Source organism: Anas acuta, chromosome 1 (genome assembly GCF_963932015.1).
Source record: "Anas acuta chromosome 1, bAnaAcu1.1, whole genome shotgun sequence".
In the NCBI taxonomy this organism is placed as follows: Eukaryota; Metazoa; Chordata; class Aves; order Anseriformes; family Anatidae; genus Anas; species Anas acuta.
In genome coordinates, this window is record NC_088979.1 from 104810590 (window position 1) to 104831456 (window position 20867).

Here is a 20867-nt window from a genome sequence, read left to right on the forward strand (position 1 = left end):
AATGAGGAAACTGCTGTAGGTGACTCCTGTCCTTCCTTCTGCATTAAAGCCATCTGCCTCCAAACTTCATTGAGCCTCAGGTTTCTGGCATCTCCATTGTTCCAGACACAAGATGGACTGTTTGACCACATTATAACTGAGGGAAAAAAAAACCCTTCTGCTGCAGGATCTACAAGAAAGTTATTCTCTGGCATTTGTCTCCATGTTACTGGCTTTACTTACCATACAAAATTAAAAACCTCCATAAGCATTCATGGCTTTTTTTTTTTTTTGTCCCCAATAACTCATGTGGAATCAACATTATTAGGGAAAATGGCCCTATCCCAAGCGGGTGAAAAACAAACACCCTTACATTCCTCTCTACTCTATTCAGCATTTATGTGAGAAAGACATGAGAGAATAAAAAACAATTCTGCAAAACTGCTGCTTGACTTGGAATAAAGGATATCCTAGTCCAGAAAGGAGTTAGCGCATGAAGTCAACTTTTCTACAATGTGGAAGACTCAGAGGGCAAACCGGCGGAAGGCCCCCCGGTCCAGCTGTTTCTTCAGCTAGCTAAGGAAGGCAGGACAGAGGCAAGCAAGCAAAAGGTAGCATGACTGACACGGTTCACAGTGAACTAGGTTCGAGTTGCTCTCCTGAGAGAGAAATGCAATGCTTTCCACATTCAAAGCCGCAGGAGTAAACCTAATACCTAACAGCAAAAATGTAATGGTTAAATTTATGATATAATCTAGAAACAGACATAAGTTATTGCACTCGGTGACATAATTAAGACTTAAAGCTTCAGGCGGTGCACTTAAGTCTTTCAAAAACTTCATTCATTCATTTACTGACCAGGTGCCTCGTACTACCACCACTTTAATTACTCGGCGGGGTCCTCGGCGAACTTATAAAAACCAATTAGGGTGGAAGGCGCTTGCCCACGCCAGCCACGGCTGCTCGGCGAGGTCTGACTGCGTTTACTCACTGCTCCCTTTAACGCGTGACAAAAGGAGCTGCTGGGAGCGGGGGGGCGTCCCGCGGGCCGGCAGCCCGGCCTCCCAAATTTCAGGGAGCTCATGCCGAGCCAGAAGCCCGGCCGGGCACCGAGCACCTCCGCGGCGCTGCCCTCTGCTCCGGCGCATCCATTTTGGGGTCCGACGGGGTGGGTGCTCGGGTGGGGAACCCAGAGAAAACCCGCTGCCGACAATGCCTCGATAGCGTATCTTTAATCCACAGGCGCGATAAGGTGCCCCGGTACGCACAGCGGTGGCTAATGACCGCTAATCCCCTCTATCTCCTCGGCCATCTCCCCCCGGCCCCCTTATCCCGCTGACACCTCGCTCCGTGGCCGCCCCCTCCACACCAAACAGCCCCCGGCACCCACCCCAAACCTCTCCCCCCAGGCTCTCCACCAGCTCCTGGAGCCGGCCTCGAGTTTGGGCTGGGAGGCGAGGGGCCGGGAGGGGCCGCCCCCCGCAGTTACCTGAGGCGAGGCAGAGTAATCCGAAGAGGTAAAAGTGAGCAAACTCCGCGATCATTGTCCTCAGGTGGCGCCCGCAGACAGTCTCATGCCAGAAGAGCGGGGGCAGGAGCAGCGGGGAGCCCCCAGTTGTAATCCCACGGCAGCTCAGCGCCGGTCGGGCTCCGCCACCCCCTGGCACCGGCTCGGGGGGCGCTGCCAGCGGCGGGGGGGCTGCGGCAGCACCGCGGCCCCGCTCTCCCCTCTCTCGGTCCGGGCGTTCCTCGGCGGCGCCTTGACACTTCCCGGGACCATCCACGGCGACGGCAGGAGACAAAAGAGCCCGGCTTCGCCGCTCGCGAGTTGCTCGCTCCTCCGGCCGGAGCCTTCTCGGCTGTTGGGGGTGTGGGGTGCCGGGCAGAGGGGCGCTCCCCGCCACGGGGGGTCACTGGGCGTCCGGAGCGGGCGAGGGGCGGTCGGTGCGCGGCGGCGAGGCGGCGGCAGCCCCCGCTGCCATCACGGGGGAAGGCGGCAGGCGCGGCGCGGCGGGGGCCGCGGTCACGCAGGGGAGCCCCGGCGGCGGCTCCTCGCCCAGCCCAGCATCGCCGCCACCGCCCCCTGCGCCACGGAGCCCCCTCCCCGCCGCCGGAGGAGGAGGAGTAGGGCACAGGAGAGGGGCGAAGGGAGAAAGGAGGAAGGAAGGAAGAGGCAGCGGGAGCAAAACTTCCCCGGGCCAACGCCCCCACCCTCCTTCCCTCGGTGCGGCGGGAGGAGGAGCAGCTCCTCGCCTGCCCCCTCGGCCGGGGCAGGGGTGCACGGCTCAGGCGGGGCCGAGCCCCAACTTTCTGCTGTCACGCTGGGCCGCCGCCGGCTCTCCCTTCCCTTCCCCTTCTCCTGCCGGCTGCCGCCTCGGGACACCGTAATGGGGCCGCACCTACACGGCCCCGGCACGGCTCGGCAGACCCCGCCCCGGCCCCAGCCCCAGCCCCGGTCCCGCCCCGCCGAAGGTAACAGGCGGGGCGGCCACGGCCCCCTCCGAGGCGTCGGATGGTGTGGGGGCGCCCGAGCCCTGTCCCGTGTTCGGAGCCGGGGGCGTTGCGGGCAGCATCCCCTGAGGAGCTGCCCGTCCCCACCCCGCAGCGCACCTGCGGAGCCCCTCGGGCCTCCAGCAGCCCGCCCTGAAACGGGCGCACGGCTCCTTGAGGCCTCCTTGGTGGTCATGGGGCGCTGGGGAAACGACCGGTTACTGGGAAACCCTGAGCGGCTCCGCGCCCTCTTCCCACCCCACGCGGTGACCCCACGGCAGAGAAGGCCTTCGTCTGCTTCCCCGTCAGTTTCCCTGATTGTTTCCTTTTCCTCTCCTCTGCCATAATTACCAATTGCACTGGAGGACAGCGTAATAAATAAAGGGCTTTGTGGGCAGGGAGAGCATAGTCTGGTTCTCCCGCTGGAGCAATGCAAGTGCAGTTTGTCAGGTCATACCAGGTGACAAAGACCAAGCCTCCCAATAAGCTTTGTCAGGCCCCTGCTTCTGCAGTGGGGTGCATGGCCAAGCACCATGAGGGCACCTTCGTGTGGCCCCACTTGCCTTATCTCACGGTATGAGAGGTGGTGGTGCAGCACAAAGGCTTTACACCATAGGTGGAAAGGCTGAGTGAGCCTGGAAGAAAGGCTGCTATCAGATGAGTCCAGCATGTGGTGGTACTGCCACCTCACAACATGGTGCTCCGTGTGCTCCTAGGCCTTGTCGTTAGGTTGTGAGGATTGAATGAGATGTAAAAGATAAACTTAATTTCCAAGAAACATGTTGAATACGTTAACCCCATTGCAAATGAGTCTTTTCTTGCAGTGGGATAATAAAACTCCAGAGAAAGACCCTTTATTTCCTGTCGCAGGATTTATATGCACCCTCCATTGCTATCAGCCAAACAGGTTCTTATGCGCGCAGCCTCTATCAATCAAATCACACACATACTGGCATACCACTATGTTTGCCCCATTTTCCCTCCCTCATTGTGGCACAGGACAAATTTTGACTGAAATTTCAACAAGAAAAGTGCCTGTGGGTTGCACTGAATCTATTTTAGTTTACTTTCATGCTGGATCTGTAGAAGATGATATTCAATAATGTACAGCAAAACTGTTTTACATTGGAAAAAGAAGTGTCTGGTCTGCAAGTGTACCTATCAGTAGCAGCCAAACTTGCAAGATTGTCCGCTAACACCAGTGTGAATAGATTAAGCATTAAAAAAAAAAAGAAAACTTGAAAAAACAAGTATTTTTTTTTTTAATCACCAGGCATTAATTTTCAGAGAGAAAAAAACATCAGTGTCCTACTTCAAACAAGCATAACTATGGAATCAATAACAGGCCTTTCCACAGTGAATACATCCACGGATGACAAGACTTCTTAAAACCATACCTAACCAACAACACATCTTGCTATTCAAATGCTGACCTCATGCTATCATTCTGCACTTTATGAAAGAAAAATGAAATAGCACCCCCAGAGTTAAAACACATAGTAAAACCAGCAAAGAGGTCTAGATCATCCCTAACCCCTACACAGAAGTTTGAGATTTCAATAAATTAGGTTTTTGTTTTATTTTTTAATTAATTAAACATGAGTCACATGTAAGGCTGAAAAGAGTTCATGTAATTCACCTCCCTATTCAGAGACAGTTAAATAGATGTAGACTCCCACATAGTGTATTTTAATCCCATTTCTAAAATTTCTGATAACCAGAATTTCATATTCTCTTTAAGTAATCTATTCCAGTTACTGTACACTCAGATTTTTTTAATGCCTAGATTATATAGACTCCAGGAGGAAAAGAAAACACATCACCACTACAGATAAAATTTTGAAGGCTTATTTTTTATTCCTTCTGTAGTGATACTACTATCAATACTTGACAGACTCACTTATGTTGTGCTGGATTACATATTTTAATCTACTGCTTCTGTTAAAAAAGCACAACTTCAAATTTACAAGCAGATCACTCTACAGGGTGTAAGTTTACGTATTCTCTGAATGAACATACATATATTTTGTATATACACATATTTATTTACTTGTAAAATGTCATTTTTAGATATCCATTTTTTATATGAAACTATCATTGTCAACACTCTGTGTAATCTTTAATTGTAAAACAAATAAATAAATAAATGCATTTCTATGATGTGTCTATGAACATAAATTAATCCTCTGTAACTCGCAGTAAGTATATGTGCTGTGGGGGGATGGTAAATAAAAAATTTACCATTTTTCAGAGTGACTCATCTACTCAAAATAAATAAATTAATAAATAAAAATAATTAAAAAATGGTTTTCTGTACATTATAAATAATAAGCTAATAGTAATAATAAGCAAAATAATAAGCTACTAGATTCATTAACTCTTTTGCTTAGGTCATTCAAGAAAAAGGAAAATAAAATTTTATGCTATATTGGAGCCTTAGATATGATGTATGTTATTATTATTTTTATTTCACATTTCCAATGCAAAGAGATTCTAAATACAGGAATGGGTTAAAGGTCTGAAGTTTGAATGACCTTTCATTCAAAAATTCAGGTTCTTCTGAGTAACTGAGTAACAGGTTCTTCTGAGGTGAGCATAAGTAAAACAGTTTAAATGTTTTTTGTCTCTGTTACTCCATCTTTAACAGAGACGTAAGACTTTTTCTATCACTGTAAAGAAATCTTTATCTTGTGAGAAATGTGAATCAATTCCACATCAGGCACCTAGAGTGAAAGTACCCTAGTACTTCAAAGACTTGTTCTACTTATACTGTCTCAAATACTTCATAACATAATGGTTAGCTGTCAGTGTTTTCTTACTTCAGAAAAATTACTAGGAGTGGATATATACTGGTCTAATTATCTTTTTAAATTCATTTAGATTGTAATAATACATAACAGCTGCACAGCTGAGTGAATCTCTTCAAATTGTAAGCCTACAAAAGTTCATCAGAATATCTTATAATTGACATCTTTAATTCTGCAGATGTTCTTACAAAATGTGGGCTATTCAAACATCCTTATTGTCCTTGATATTGAGACATACATACATATATATATATATACATATATATATATACGAGAGATATGTACACTTATGTGTCAGAAAATGCTTTAAGAAAAAGACATACAGCTTTAATTGCTTCAAATTTGGGGCACGCTTCTTCTACGTGTATTTAAATGCAGATGTACTTGTGTTAATTCTAGAGTATGTGAAACATGAGTGCATGAAAAATAACCTGGTATGATAAATTTGGTAGCATCTGAAAAGGAGAAGGCAAAAATGTCATTAAACTACATTCCATTTAAAATTACACCAATGGACAATTTTGACTGCAAAAAAAAGCATAGAGAGATCTATCCTATTTCCACTGACATAAAGTCATGTTTTTAAGTGAGCACAGGTCAGCTCTGAGACTTTAGAAAGTGCCCTAATGTATGCATTTGATTGTAGAATAATATCCATCTACTGCATTCATTGCAGTGAAATATTAGCTCTAATTCTCAGCATTTACCTTTCTATTTAAGTTTCATACAGTACTGAATATGGCTTGAAGGGCTGATTTTTTAGTTTGTTATTTATATTCTTATAAATCACCACCTTTTTTTTTCAGACTTATACAAATATGCAATATTTGAGAGAGCAGGACTACTCATGCACAAACTAACACGTGCTGCCTGTGTTTGAGACACAGGGCTTTGACAGGAAAGTGAAAGAAAAAGAAAAGGTTCTCCAGAAATGATAGTTGTGATTCAGCAGATGGCACTCTTCCCTCAAAGTGACTGAAATCAGGGCTGCCTCTGACACAAGAGAGAATGTGCTTTTGGAGATGATTTATTTCAGGTTACTCAGAAGAACCTGAATTTTTGTAACTACTGAAGATCCAAGTGTACTTCTCTCTAAAGGCAGAGATATGTACATCATGTCTTGGATGTGTTACGGGGCAACGGCACTCTCTCCATACAACCCTCTTTGAACTTCAAGTGGCTCTTACCTTCCTGGTCTTAAAACTACTGTGTTGCCTTCCAGTTATCTCCACATGAGCTGGCTGCCAGGAATACTTATGTGAGTGCATGTGTATGTTACACAATGTGTATGCATATGTACACAGAATTTATCATTCTAAGCATACTGAGGCTGGCAACGAGTATGACTAATCAGTAATGTTATTTTATATGCTACGATTAAGCCTTCCTTGACATCAGAGAGAACTAGTTCAGATAAGAGTACATTGTTACTGTTACCTATTAGACTATTATGAAGATGTCTGTACAAATTATTTAAGCTAGAACTATTTTCATAGATTTTTGTCAAGATCTTTGAGGTGTTTTTCCCAGGTCTGGGTCTGCTTTCACGTGATTAACCATATAGATTAAAGAACCGTATAAGCTAAAATCAGCCAACACTAATTTCCCATTCACCTACAGTAACTCACATTCACCCATACTAACTCACACAATTTCATGTGTCTTATCCTTTTTTTTTTTTTAATTTTATTTTTATTTTTTTCCCCCATTTAAGAAGCATTAAACTTAATCATTTTAGTGGTAGTGACTGGTAGCCTACTATAATCTATATGTTTAAATTACTTTATTACCATTATATTACCTTCAGAATGTAATGTTCATTTAAAAAAGGCACCCACTTACAATGTTCCACGTATTCATTCCATTGTTCTATGAGATACAGCAAGTTTCCAGAACTGTTTCTTCCCAGACTGTTTAGGACGCCACCAAAGGCATGACTTGGATTATGTAGTTAACTGCCTTAAAAATATATATATATTTTTTTCTTATATGTAAGCATTGATAATCTGAAATGCAATGGAAAAATGCAAGGAATTACATCTCTCCCTTCATACATTTGACTCTAAGTGTATTATGGGCCCAACCCATCTTAGGAATACTAACTGAAGTCAGTAAACATGTAAGACAACAGAACAACATAAAATTTCAGTACTTTTTAAAGGTTTAAGTAATACAAAAATACATTAGAACTAAACAGTCAATTATGTTTTTAGATGCTGAAGCACTGTAAAGTGTAGCTGATAATAAAAAGTGCATGGATAGCAAAAGCTCTAAAGCCTACAGTTGCTGTATAATTAATTGGGATAATTAATATGGGTAAACAAAAATGTCATGACTTCCATGTCCATATATGTCAAGTTGTGTCTCTTTCTTGATCTGAATGGCTACTGTTTAAACCTGCTATTCAAAGAGATTATTTTCTTGCATTTGATTGTTAGGGCCTTAAGATGCTTTGGCTTTTATTTACATTAATTTTGGGATGTAACTCATTTCTTTGATGTTATATTTAATTAAACCACAAGTGAATTTAGACTGCCAGCATCTGAAGTACGCTAGGGCAGCACAACATTTGGAATAGTACTCATGGTCATTGCAGAGTAGGGAACATTAGCAATAAAATCTGAGTTTTTATTTGTTATGTTGAATTTATAGAGACCCTAAATAAGCTCAGGCCTCATCATTCTAGGTGTATAAAAACAACATGACAAAAGATCCTTTATTTGAAGGATTTATAAAGCATCATTATCAGTGGAAAGGAATAAAAGAAAAATTCACCACTGGCATAAACACGGAAAATTCCATTGATGTTCACCCTTTAATACTCTTTTATATTAGGGGTGTATGTGGCTTTTCATTTCTGTTTCAAAGATGCTATAGCACATCCCCATGAGAAAAAAAAAAAAAAATCACTGAAGCTATATTCTTTCTGTTCCTCCAGTAGAAACTGCTAAGGGCATATTTTCTATTCAGTCTACTCAGCACACTAGCTCAAATGCCTTTTAAAAATTATTATAATTATAGGAAATAATGTGTACAACTTCTGCTCTGTGGTTTTGTTCTTGGTAATGACAAAATGCTAATCTATTTAATATGTAATTTATATACAAACACAGTATTTATTACAAAACCAGTGTTATCTCCGATACTACTAAACAAAGAGAGACCTGTCCCTGAAATCTCAGTATTTGTATTAGATGTTTAACAGATGAGCCATTCAATACTCACTATCCCCTTGTTTCTATGCAGAGTATAGGAAGAGTCTGAGGGTGTCACCTAGTGGATTGTTCAGACTGTCTATAAGAGAGCTAATAAGCAAAACCATCCAAATGGCATTGAATGAACTAACAAAATGAAAGAGAAAGGATTCTTTTTTTCTTTATTTAATTACTTCAGGAATTCTGAAGGCTTCAACAAAACGTTATTGTTCCATAATATCTGCCTTTTGGTTCCCATTCATGTCATAGAATCTGCTGGCACTGACAAGGCCAGTAAGAATGATGCATCCAAAATTTTGAAGAGAAAATTACCTATGTTCCTGGCTCAGAGGAGAGGTTTAATATTACCACAGACAACCATTTTAAATGAGTTGCACAAAACTTTTGTTTGAGATTACAAATAACTGGAAGAAATGATATACAGTGCCTGTAGGTTCCATCAATTATATTTTAAAAGAATGAACTATTGCTTGGTTTTCAACAGGCCATCAAAAAAGGTTTTTTACGTGTATTAGTTTGAGATTGCTGCATGCATTTATAATTCATGAATAGTTAAGGTTAACCTTAGCAATCTGGAGATGAAAAGGATTACATAAACTATCCATCTTATTTCTTTGATTGAATTACTGCACATATTTAAAGCAGACGCCACTTAAGAGCTGAATACCTGCAGTGAATTAACTCAGTCAAATGCAAAGCAGATACCCAAGCCAGCTCACCCAGTACAAGTTTCAATTGCATGTTGAAATTTAAAATAACCAGCGTACAATTTATAATTGTATGATGAAAGCCTATCTGATCCCATATATTTAACCTCTTTTAATTAAAAAAATGCTTACTATAGTTTTAATATTGTATTCTGCCCTTGAGTGGAGGAAGGGAAAAAGTAAGGATGGAACTACAAATGATAGAGACATCCTGTATTGGTGCTTAGAGCATATAGGTTACTATACCTCCAGAAATTTTTCAGTGTACACTGTGTGACCAGCATGGAAAGAGGAGACACATCTTTGCCCCATGATGGTGTGCTTGCTTGTTGGTGGCAGAAGTACATACCGCCTGTCAGCAAACAAAGTACACTACTGGAAGGAGCAGCAAAAATCTTATGCTAACAGTATATCTTGCTAGCCTTGATCTTGGTACCCTCCTTAAACCGATAGTATATCTATCTAAATGGACAAGTGGAACTGCCTTCCTTTATGTATAATGGCTAGCACAGTCTCAACCTTTTCTGCACATTGAAGAAAAATGTAGGTGAAATATCAGAGAAAAGGTTTCAGTAAACCATATTAAACTACATTAAAACTATATTAAAACTATACTAAAAGCTCTCAAAACCACACCTTGAGAGAACTGTGAAAATTTGTATTATTTGGTTTAATTATTGAACCAAAAATGTGTATAAATGCATTTAATGTGTTTGGGTAAAACCAAACTACTCCTGCTTCATGAGGTAGGTGATACAGAAAAATAAATACATAAATAAATTTTAAACCCTCACCCTCCAAAAGAGAAAGCAGAAGAGAAAGTAGAGGTATGATTCTACTAGATATTAAATGTTTTCTGGCCCTTAGAAGCATTTCCCTACTCTTTGGGATTTGGAATTATTTTCAGGTTTTCATTTTACTTTTTATTTATTTCTTTATTTTCTCCAAACAGTTGGTCTAAGTCCTAATGGATTATGGTAAGAAAAGCCCAGGTCAAATGTTTTATAAGGTTCAGTTGTGGACACTGCTAAAGTACGAAATCTGCAGGGTGAGTAAGGATTGCTGCTGAGAGAGAGGATGCTGTCAGTCAGTCTTATGTACCCATTCATAAAGCAGGCTATTTTCTTTCAAAAGAGTTCCTTCCAGCTTTGTGCAGGAAACAGCAATACCAGGCTCACATACTGCATACACCTCCTCACAGAAGGTCAGGCTGTCTTCAGATTTAAAAAACATAATAAAACAAAACCAACCAAAAACAACCTAGAGGGAAGGCCTTGGGCCCCAGCTAAATATTTCATTAAAAAGCAAACTGGTCTTGCATGTGTTCTCCTTAAAACCTCCCAAAGGACAAATCTGTCAGGGTATGTCTACATAGTTAGGAGCATCCAGTAACACAACTATTCCTCCCACTCTCTGAGACGGCCTGACATGAGCCAGCTCCAATCCAGAAGCTGAGTAAATATGCTATCATAGTGCCAAGCCTGAGCTAACACAGGTTGTGTCTCAACAGGCCTTATTAACTGAGGCTCATTACTGTAATAACATGGCTAGATGGCTGCTGCGCTGCAGCTGGCTCTGTGTGCCTGGCTCGCGGTGTGTGAGGAGCAGAGAGCTTAAGTATCTGCTCCTGACTGTGTAGACATGCCGTCAGTGTGTTCTTCCTCTTCTTCCCGGAGGTTTTGTCATTTATTTTAAAGCCAGCAGCTGTTTCTCTCAAAAAGCTCTTCTGGCATTAAAAAAAATAAAAATAATAATAAAAAATTAAAAATAGCATGTTTGTGAGAGGTTTTGGAGGGCTGGTTGCCTCTGGCAGGTCAGAGGTTCATTCCTGCTATGCCACGATGGAGTTCGCCAAAGCAGAAAGCATGATCTTAAGTGAGGATCACATGTACAACCTCCAGTTTACTCTCCTCTCATCTCCTAACGGGGAAGATGCAAGAGTAAATTACACAGTGAGCGCTGGAGGAGGAATAAAATGTAGGAATTTATCTGCTTTCAGATAAAAAGTTAAAAATTCCCCCTTCTCTTTTATATAAATGGACACATTTTGTATTTCCCAAATTGTTACTTAGTAGACACAATTTTTCTGCATTTACCCTCAACTGTACTGTTGGGTAAACATCCTATTTTGGCTCAAGGGCACAGCCAGAGCTGCACAGACTCATAGCTAACCTCAAAGAATGCAGCAAGAAAAGAAAAATCACTCTTTAAATCATTATGCTGGAAGGGGACATCACCAGAATGGTAGTTCAGACAGTAATATCAGACTGCATGGATACTCAGGCCAAAGAAAGTCTCAGGCAAAATTCTTACAAACCACAGCCAGAGAAAGGTATTGTCTGGGATCTACCCCTTCCACTTACGATCCCTGTAACTGTATTTCTTAGGTGGGTAGGTAGAAGAGCAACAGCCAGGCATTGGTATTGCAAGGGGATACAATACTGAAACATGAATAGAGGTTTGAGAGGTTACATTCAGTTGGTTCTCTTTTTACTATCAGCTTTACTTTTTATTGTAAAATTTTAAATTTGCTTCCCAACTTTGAAGAAAAATAAGTCACACTTATTCCTTGCATCACTTTTTGGTATCCAATACTACTTGTGTTGTAACATTTGCATTTTGATTTCAACAGGCAAATGAGGTTTTAAAAAAACAGAATTTTATGATTACAGTGGTAAAATCCTCACAAACAGTTCAATAAGATCATTTTAGAATCTACATGTTTTTCTGTAAAATACTCATCAAAACTCCGGTGTGCTTTGTTCTTTTCTGGGTTGTTTCCAACAAGTAATGTTGTTTTTAGTTTGTAGTGAACTATGTTGTAATGCCCTCTGCTGGTATTAGGTCGGCAAAAGCCAGCTTTAGATTTCCTTAGGTTGTTTAAAGAGGTGTAAGAGCCATTTAAAAGCTGAAGCTTCAAACCCTACAAACTTCTGCCAGTACACAAGGTAGGTAAGACTCTGTAAGGAACTTTTAAGAAAAAAACAAATTGATTTTAAACAATCCCAAACTTTTTACAAAATTTTCAAGATCTTTCAAGGTTTCTCAAGCAAGAACATTTGCTAAGTATCACATTCTATGAAAAAAACCCAGGGCTAAAGGAAGAAAGTATTGAGTACCAACTGATGTCCATTTCACTTCAAGAAGTTAATTCTGCATTTGCAAAACAAGACCATAAAAAACAGTAACCATAGACTGAAGCCACCATTAAAGCAAGGAATTGAATCTATACACTAGGGCTTAAGTGATATTCTTGGCTAATATTTTTTATAGTTTTCAACAAAACGGGATTGATAATTTAGGTAGTGTAATATACTAAGTACAATATACTGAAGAATCCTGCTTCAATACTTTTATGGCATGAATACACAAAAAGAAGGAAATACTGAAAATTAACTTGCTGCAGTTTTACTTAAAGTTTAGTGAGATGTTACCCATTCCCAAGGAGTTAATTAATACTTTTCATGAATAAATATCAAACACACCAAAATCTTCTATACTGCAAGGTTAATCAAGTTTTAAAAGTGCCTGTGCTATTTTATTTGAAGTATCTTTCATAACTTCTTTGTTAAAGTTGCTGTAACTAGGTAGAGTACTGATAAAAATAAGGTATTGCAAATTCTTACTGTTTTTGTCTTTCAATTCTGTTTGAGTGAAGAGTAAAAATTATAAACATGGCCCAAATTTGGCTTCTTGGAAATAGGAGTGAGAGTTTCCAAAGTGCTTTGCAGTGGGGGGTGAGGGAGATGTTTAACTGCTATTGAAAAAACTCCCATTGATATTCCTGAAAATCCCACCCTTAAAGCTTTATTAAGAATCCCTTGAAAGAGATTTTTGCTCCAAGCCATAAATCTTTCCATCAGATATGCAGGGAAAATCACCAATTAACAGGATACATGAAGGATTTTCTTGATTAGAGTATGGACATACATTTCTCTGGAGGGCTGCTTTTGTTCAAAACCAGCCTATCTCCTCCACAGAGGAGTATAGAGTAGAGGAGCATAGAGTATTTTTTTACAACGAAAAACAGACAGTTTTAATGCAATGGAAATATGGGTTTGAGTAATCTAAAATATTTTCATGAGACAAATTGATATACAATTGATGGTTTCTTATTGTTTAAATACAACATGATTTGTCAAACATATTTGACAAAATGGATCCAAACGATGAGTGCATGTTGATATGGTAACAAACACGTTAAAGGCAAACATTAGGATTTTCAACTATTGTGTAGATTTAGGTTAATCCTTAGAGGATTCTAGGTTCAGGGATCTGCTCTGTCCTAAGCTGGCAGAAGCTTGAGATGACACCCTCTGCCTGAGAGCAGGTGTGGGACACATGACACTCACTTTTCAGAGATGTATGAAAAGCTGGAATCCATCTGTTTTCTTCTCAAACATTTTAATTATTTTTCCTATCTCTGATTATCCGTGTAATCTAAGCCACAGTGAAGACACTGCTGGAGAAAAAAATGAAATACCATAACATAGTTCTCTTTGGATTCTACTTTGCTCTGATGAAAATCACAGTTGTATTTATTTTGTTTGTGTTTAGTTTTTAAATTTAACGTATTCATCACATGAAACAGTCTGGTTAGTGACCAAAGGTCCTATCAGTGAAATAATGTGGTGCTCAGCCTTTGTGAAATTTGCATTATTGCTCTTCTGGAAGACATTACCCAATACAGTCTACCAAGGTAACATTCTTGAATTGTTTCTTAATGCTACTCTTCTCTATTAAGCAGTGTTATAGGTAATTATATGTAATGATTCATCACTAAGGAGGTTAGTGTTTTGTCTACTGGCTAAAACAAGACATCTTCAACAAACATCATATTCTTCTATTATCTGTTGAATTCAGGATAGCATTGATTTGACACTGATTTCTCACTTAGACAGTGGAGAGACTGAAGTAAGCACACAGTGCAAAGTCCATCCTACAGAGAAGAAAAGATTTATTTCTAGCATCTTGGTACACGAACGTACACAGATTTCTGCGGCTTTCTAACAATGTAATTAAATTATAGCAATCACGTAATATCATTGCCCAAATGTTTTCATTCTTCTTATGACACTTTACACAAGTATGTATCTCAGTTCTGAAAAAGCTCATACAGTAAATAGTAAAATGGCAGCCATTTACATGGCATAGCAATCTTTGTTTCTCACAATTAAGCACATATTAACAGCTACAGACAGAACAAAAAGCTGAAGGGACTTGTGCCTTCAGTGCTCTGCTACTGCACAGGTAGCAATCATTTAAGTCTGACTGAGATTCCATAACCATAAGTGCTGATCCAGGTCCATATACCAAGTAGCAGTAATGTACTTATGTTCATTCCACTCATTCTTCAAACATTTGCCATCTGAAACACTGACACATCCAAATCAGAGCATAATAATTCTACCTCATGAAGTTTGAGGTCACAACTTCTGAAGTAATGTGAAAGAATTCTCTCTTTCCTATCCTGGAAAAACTAAGGCACATTTTATTTATACCCACGGAAAAAAAAAAATAAAAAAAAATAACATCAGATAAATAGCTTTTTGGGTGCATTTCTGCCAACCTCTTGGCAAATTGAGTAAATCACATGAAATAAATTTCCACTTTTAAAATCAGATACCAGCTTCTGGAGCTGATATTTACAAACAAATTATTATTACAAACAATTTATAAGGCAACAGGCCATATCAGGTCCAATTTATTTATCAATAAAATATTTGGAAATAACATGGTACTAAATAATCAAAGGAAGAAGAAGTGATACCTTAATTTCTTGATCCATGCAAATCAAATTAAGATGCTTTTCTTGAAGCCTTAAGCAGACACAAGTGTGCTTTATGTAGCCCAACACAGGGGTTAATGGGTGAAATTTAAATGGCTTTTATAAGTTTATACTTGTTGATCAAGTGGTCTTTTCTATCTTACATGCTACAAATCATGCAGCTGATACTAAACAATACATTATCCAGGAGATGAGCATAAGTATTTTTTTTTTAAAAAAGAAATTATATACTACAACTAATTTAAAAGATTTTCTTTGTGTTTGCATCTGTAGCCATGCCACAGCTTGCAAATGATTCTCTTAATTCTACTGACAAAAATGAACATAGATCCAAAACATGATAGTCTATACCCACAAAATGGGAAACAGTTCTTGCTTTCACACCTCTTCCGTTGTGGTTTATAGGCTACAACAAAAGTTGATTACACTCATGTTCCTAATTACAAAAGTTAAGGGAATTTTCATATCTTTCAACAGTTATGTCTTCAGTTGATTACAAGTAAGATTGGAAAACAAATCCTTTAATGAAATATGTACCACAGTTGAACTAAATACAGTCACACATTGCTTAGCAAGGCTGCCAATAAATTGAAATAAATACAACTCCTGAAATGTTTCCATGAAATAAGTAATTAAAGGTTTTCTAGTATGCAGCTTCATGGAGTACAAAGAATAAATCACATAAAATAAAGGCAAGACACTAACAACCCAATTTCATGCAGAATTCCAACTCCTGAAAGGTTTGAAGCCTCAGGCACTTCAAGTTCACTGTTCTCATTCAGAGAAATGATTTGCAGACCTAAATGAATATTTTATTTTTTTTTTTTCTGCGAGTCAAATGATCCGTCTGTTTACTAAAACAATTCACTGCAAAGCCAAAGAGGTCATTTCAGGGTAAAACCTCCATCTTAGCAAAGGGTAAACCAAACAGGGTGTCAAGTTGAACTATTTGAAGTATAAAGTGACATCAGCTAATGTTTGATGATGTTCAGATTCTATGATCTTTTTGTTGCAGCATTTTTAAGACTGGAAAACAAAGAATCCCTTTTTTGGAAGATATAGCATTCAGAGGTTTATATTTCTACATCATTGTCCTAGTTTTATGTTGTCAACTACTGTCAATAACAAATTTTATATGTTAAATTGTAAATACTGTCCAACTTCCTAAAAAAACTTACAGCCATCGGACAAAGAAGCATTTGTCAGTAGGCTATGGATTTGTAAGCTAAATCACAGCAAGAAGCATTCCAGAGAATGTTTCTCATCTTCTCCCATTTTAGAATGATGGATTTCATTTATTTCAAATTGCTAATTTGCAGTAAAGTTGGAATGTTTTGGTGTGGAACTTGGTGGCATGGGGAAAGAGTAAAACCAGGACAGAATACATTCTTGGGGAATCAGAACACTGATTAGGAAAACTTTTGCCTGAAACAAAACTACAGCATATCATCTGAATTTAACATTAAGAGTAATTTCAGTGGTGTTAGGTTTTCAGTGGTGTTAGTGCTTCTACTAAAATCAAGGAAAAACTTCCTTTATATGGTTTGTATTCTCAAAATTAAAACAGTTTTACTTCCTAAAATAGAAACACAATAGAATTGAATAGAGAATAGAGATTCTTCAAGTACCGGTGCTGTTCACAAGAATTAGCAGAATGTTTATAGAACAAGAACTGCTTTCACTGTTGTGATTCCCCCCCTTTTTTTTTTTTTTCCAGTTCCATGCATTGGAAACAGGCAGGTGAAAATGCTTTATTAAGGCCTCTGCAGATAGTACTGTTTAGTAGCGGAGGAAACTACTGTATAGATACTGTACAGATCGGTGGAGATCTGTATCACCTATCTTAGGTTGGTGCTAACAAAACATCTTCTAGAATTGTCTTTTTATGCCCACTTACTGCAGAGAGACATGAATGACTGGTTTAGACTTGGTCTATCAACTTTCTATACACCTGAATTTAGGCAAGATAAATCCATTCTTTATATGTAATCCTAGAGGTACACTTCTGTGAAGGATCTTGTCCAACTCAGATCTTCACACTTCAATACCTAACTTCAGATACATTTAAAGCACATCTTCATGTTAGGAATCTCAGCTGTAGACAAAGTTTGTGAGGAAGCTGTGAAAGCTCTAACTACAAGCTCTGAATCTGAATGGCTTAGCTGAATCATTGGTCATCTGATTAAACATCTGAATCAATCAGTCTCTTTAGTTATTTTCACAGAGAATTCTAAATCAGCTGCTTACATATATAAATTAATTGAAAAAAAAAAGTGAAAAGGATAGACAAATTACTCTGCATTTTCTTGTTACATTTCTCCTACTGCTATCCTGCTATACTGCTATGGATAAGTTGACAAACACAACTGCATTTCCCTGGTGAGCAGTTTTGCAGTACAAGAGGAGATTGTGTACACATATGATACAATGGAAGTTCTTTGCTATGGACTGAACAGTCTGTGCACTTCTTTCTTTGTCACCTTTTACCTATTCTTGTCTTTCAAAAAGAAACCATAACGAACTCTCTGTGCAATTAAGATCTTGTCCTAAAGTCCATACCAGAGGTCTCAATTCCTGTATAAGTTCTCTTTGAACAAAATGCTTAATTAAACTTGTTTTAAGGTGACTGTCTCTTTGATGTTAAACATCAGAATAGTCTATCACCAAAAATACTTTCTCATATTTTTCTATGAAGCTGCATCACTTCTTGGATTATAGAAATTATATTGTCAATGTGCAAAAATTGCATCAAAGTTGCACCAATAATATAATAAAACAAATAGAGCACATAATGGTACTATTAATCCTTCCAGTAAAAATTGCCAGGGTAACTTTTATTTCCATGACCCTGGAATGGGTTCTTTGCAGGGTATCCTTTGTCAGGTGCAATGTTACTTCTTCTTGTGCCCAATTTTAGAATATGCATTTTCCTTTGTAATTTTTAACATGACAGAGAAATTTTAGTGAATTATCTTTAGAAAATGTCAACATCAAATTAAAGTCTTATTTTCCAAACATGATCAATGCAAACTAGAAGAGTTCCTCAGGTTCTGCCATGTTCCATACAGTGCTTATGAACTGTGATGATAAGGATGATTAATAACTAAAAGTTTTCTCATCTTACTTCGTTTTCACATCTCTTTTGGGGTTTAACACCCAAGCAAGTGCTTAACCCTTAGTGCTTGTTTTTGAAGTCATGGATATGTGCTTCCAAAGTTCTTTAGGTAAATGGAAAAAAAAAACAAAAAACAAAAAACATTATGAAAACTTGTTGCTGTCTTTCTGCTTCTTCTTTTACATCTATTGCTTTGTACAGTTCATTTAAAATACTTTTGAGATTACTAGACACACAAGCTAGACATAAAATACTGATATGACATAGATGTAATCTCAAAAGAAAACAGATGCCATTTTAAAATGATTTAAAGAGTACAGGTGCTTTATATTAATCAAATTCTTTTTTGCTATAACTGTCGATTGAGGTGCTTATCTGTTCATGTTCTATTCAGACAAATTACTCCTAATGGTGTTTGAGGGCATGTTTAAGAGTTTTTAGACTGATTATAGATACTATACCATTTCAAAACTATAATAAATATTATATCCTTACAGCCATAGTGTATCTGTGTAACATTCAAGCTTATTCATAATCATTGTCATGTACTGTGCTACAGTAATGATGCAAAAAAAAAAAAAAAAGTATTTCTGAGGTAACTATCTCAGCCTCACGTTATCACTATATATCTGCATATTAGATTTATTAAGAATTTATTGCAAGACCCTAGCCTATGCTATATATTCAAACTTATTCCACTTTCTTATGGGGCTCGGCTGGTAGCAGGACAGGCAGAAGAACCAAAGATATTATTTTCATTTCTCATTCAAAAAGATTGTTTTAAACTGGGGTAGGACAAGAGAAACCGAATTCATTCAAAACCAAACATTTTTTCATTCAAAACACAGAGGTTCAGGAGAGATACATTTCCAATGAATTGTAAGCCTGTTATTTTGCAGTGCCATGCACCAAAATTAATTACAGAATAGGAAGATAATCAAATTGACGATTAAAAACCTTTGCAATTGGAAAAAAAAAATGGAAAAGATAGGATGTGACTTGGCTGATGTTGCAAGGTATTCACTGAGAGAGAAGCAGGGCAAAGGGAATCAGAGTGCTTGGCCATGAATTTTACATAATGAAATTATGCTACCAGAAGATAAGGAGAAAAGTGAGGGAAGGGAAACAGAGGAGGAATACAGAAGACAGATTGGATAGTATATATTGAAGGAAACCAGGAAACAGGCTGATGTAGAAATGGAGAAAAACTAACAGCAATGCTCTAATGAGAAGTGGAAAGGATTAGAATAGCTACAGCAAGTCTCAGCAGCATAGCAACAGTCTTGAGAAACCTAATGACATTTGGGAACTTAAACAAGGCCTCTAGTTTGGATGCTACTGAGGTAAATGAAAATCTTTAGCAACAGCACCACTTGAGTTCTCATTCCAGTGTTATGACAGTTACTTGCTGCTCATCAAAAGGCTGCACTGTTGAGATGAGGACTGGGTTATGCATTAAATATCTGAAATGGAAAAAAAAAAAAAAACAAAACACGCACACACAAAATAAATAAATAAAAAAAACCTCATCCTCTGAGTACACATGAAGTTCCTATCCATTTCTGAAGACTACTCCTTCCTTATTTTCTTTGACAGGAGTCAAATTGTTCAGTGTTTGACAGGGACTGTGCCTTAAGAATCATCTCCAATCATCACTTCTACATTTTCCTCTCAGCTGCCTACCTTGTAAAATATGATTTCCCAAACCCAGTGCCAGACACTACTCTTCTTCAGTTAAATTCTTCCTAGAGACTCACAAGTGTCACATCAACCAATCCAGCACCTCATTATAAAACAGGGGGTGAAACATAAGGAAAAGAAAGCAAACAGAAAAGAAAAATGTAAATAGCATCACTTCTTGGTTACCAGGTGCATCTTATCTTATCTCTCTCTGTCTCCCAGGCTGTAAATTCCTTAGGGGTAAGGGCTGCCTTAACAAGGGCTTTGTAGAGTATTTTTCACAGCATTATACATGTATTCTAGCACAGTCACAAATATCACAGAGCTACTTTTCAGCTATTGTATGTTAGAATATGCAGTACTACTTCAGGATTAATATATGTCACATGAGTTGTGTTTTGCAGTGGCAAAACAAATATCAAGATCTTTTTATTTCACTGTCACCTTTCTAGGACAAAAGTCCAAAAATTAGTGCCACAACTCACTTCTAGATAAATCAATCAGACTGCAACATGAGGAGATGAATGAGTAGAACAAGCATTTTATTTGTTCACTCCTGTTGCTTTACACTGAGATATGCTGCTGTTTTAATTCAACATGCTGGTCAGATTACATGAAACTTGGCAAACTGAACTGTCTTTATACAAAATTGTGAAACAGATATCTAAAAACTGTCTTGAAGTCAGGTGTTGCCATACATTCCCATATTCTGAGCACTACTATTCACCTGTGAGTAGACACCAGATATTCCAAGTATGTGTACGTTTATATACGTCCATCCAATTTTTGTTTGGCTGTCTTCCTGCATAGTCTTTTCACTTTCCGTTTGCTAATCTCAGTTAGTGTCAACTCATCACATATTGGCCCTTTTTAAATGAAGCCTTTTAAAGATTTTCCCTTGAAGCAGAGGCATGTGGGTGAGCACTTTCTTTGCTCTGCCTATGGAATAAGTTTGCATTCCCCCCCCCCCCCCCCACACACACACACTTAACAAGAGGTGATAAATAAGTCATTATTCTCTTTTCTGGTATGAGTTCTTTACACTTTCTATTCATATTCTGAAATTATAGTAGCAATACTTCTCAT

General features: G+C 38.7%; 1 protein-coding gene across 5 annotated transcripts in view; it reads right to left on the minus strand.

The window, feature by feature from the left end:
- ROBO1 (roundabout guidance receptor 1) overlaps positions 1 to 20867 on the minus strand; it is a 541331-nt gene that overhangs the window by 318015 nt on the left and 202449 nt on the right. The window contains exon 1 of one of the 5 annotated variants that reach the window (XM_068691161.1): positions 1469 to 2406. The exons of the other annotated variants lie outside the window; for them this stretch is intronic. Within the exon in view, the coding sequence (XP_068547262.1) occupies positions 1469 to 1523 (55 nt within the window). The 5' untranslated portion in view covers positions 1524 to 2406. Of the gene's footprint in view, positions 1 to 1468; positions 2407 to 20867 lie in introns of those variants that run through there. 5 annotated transcript variants of the gene reach the window in all.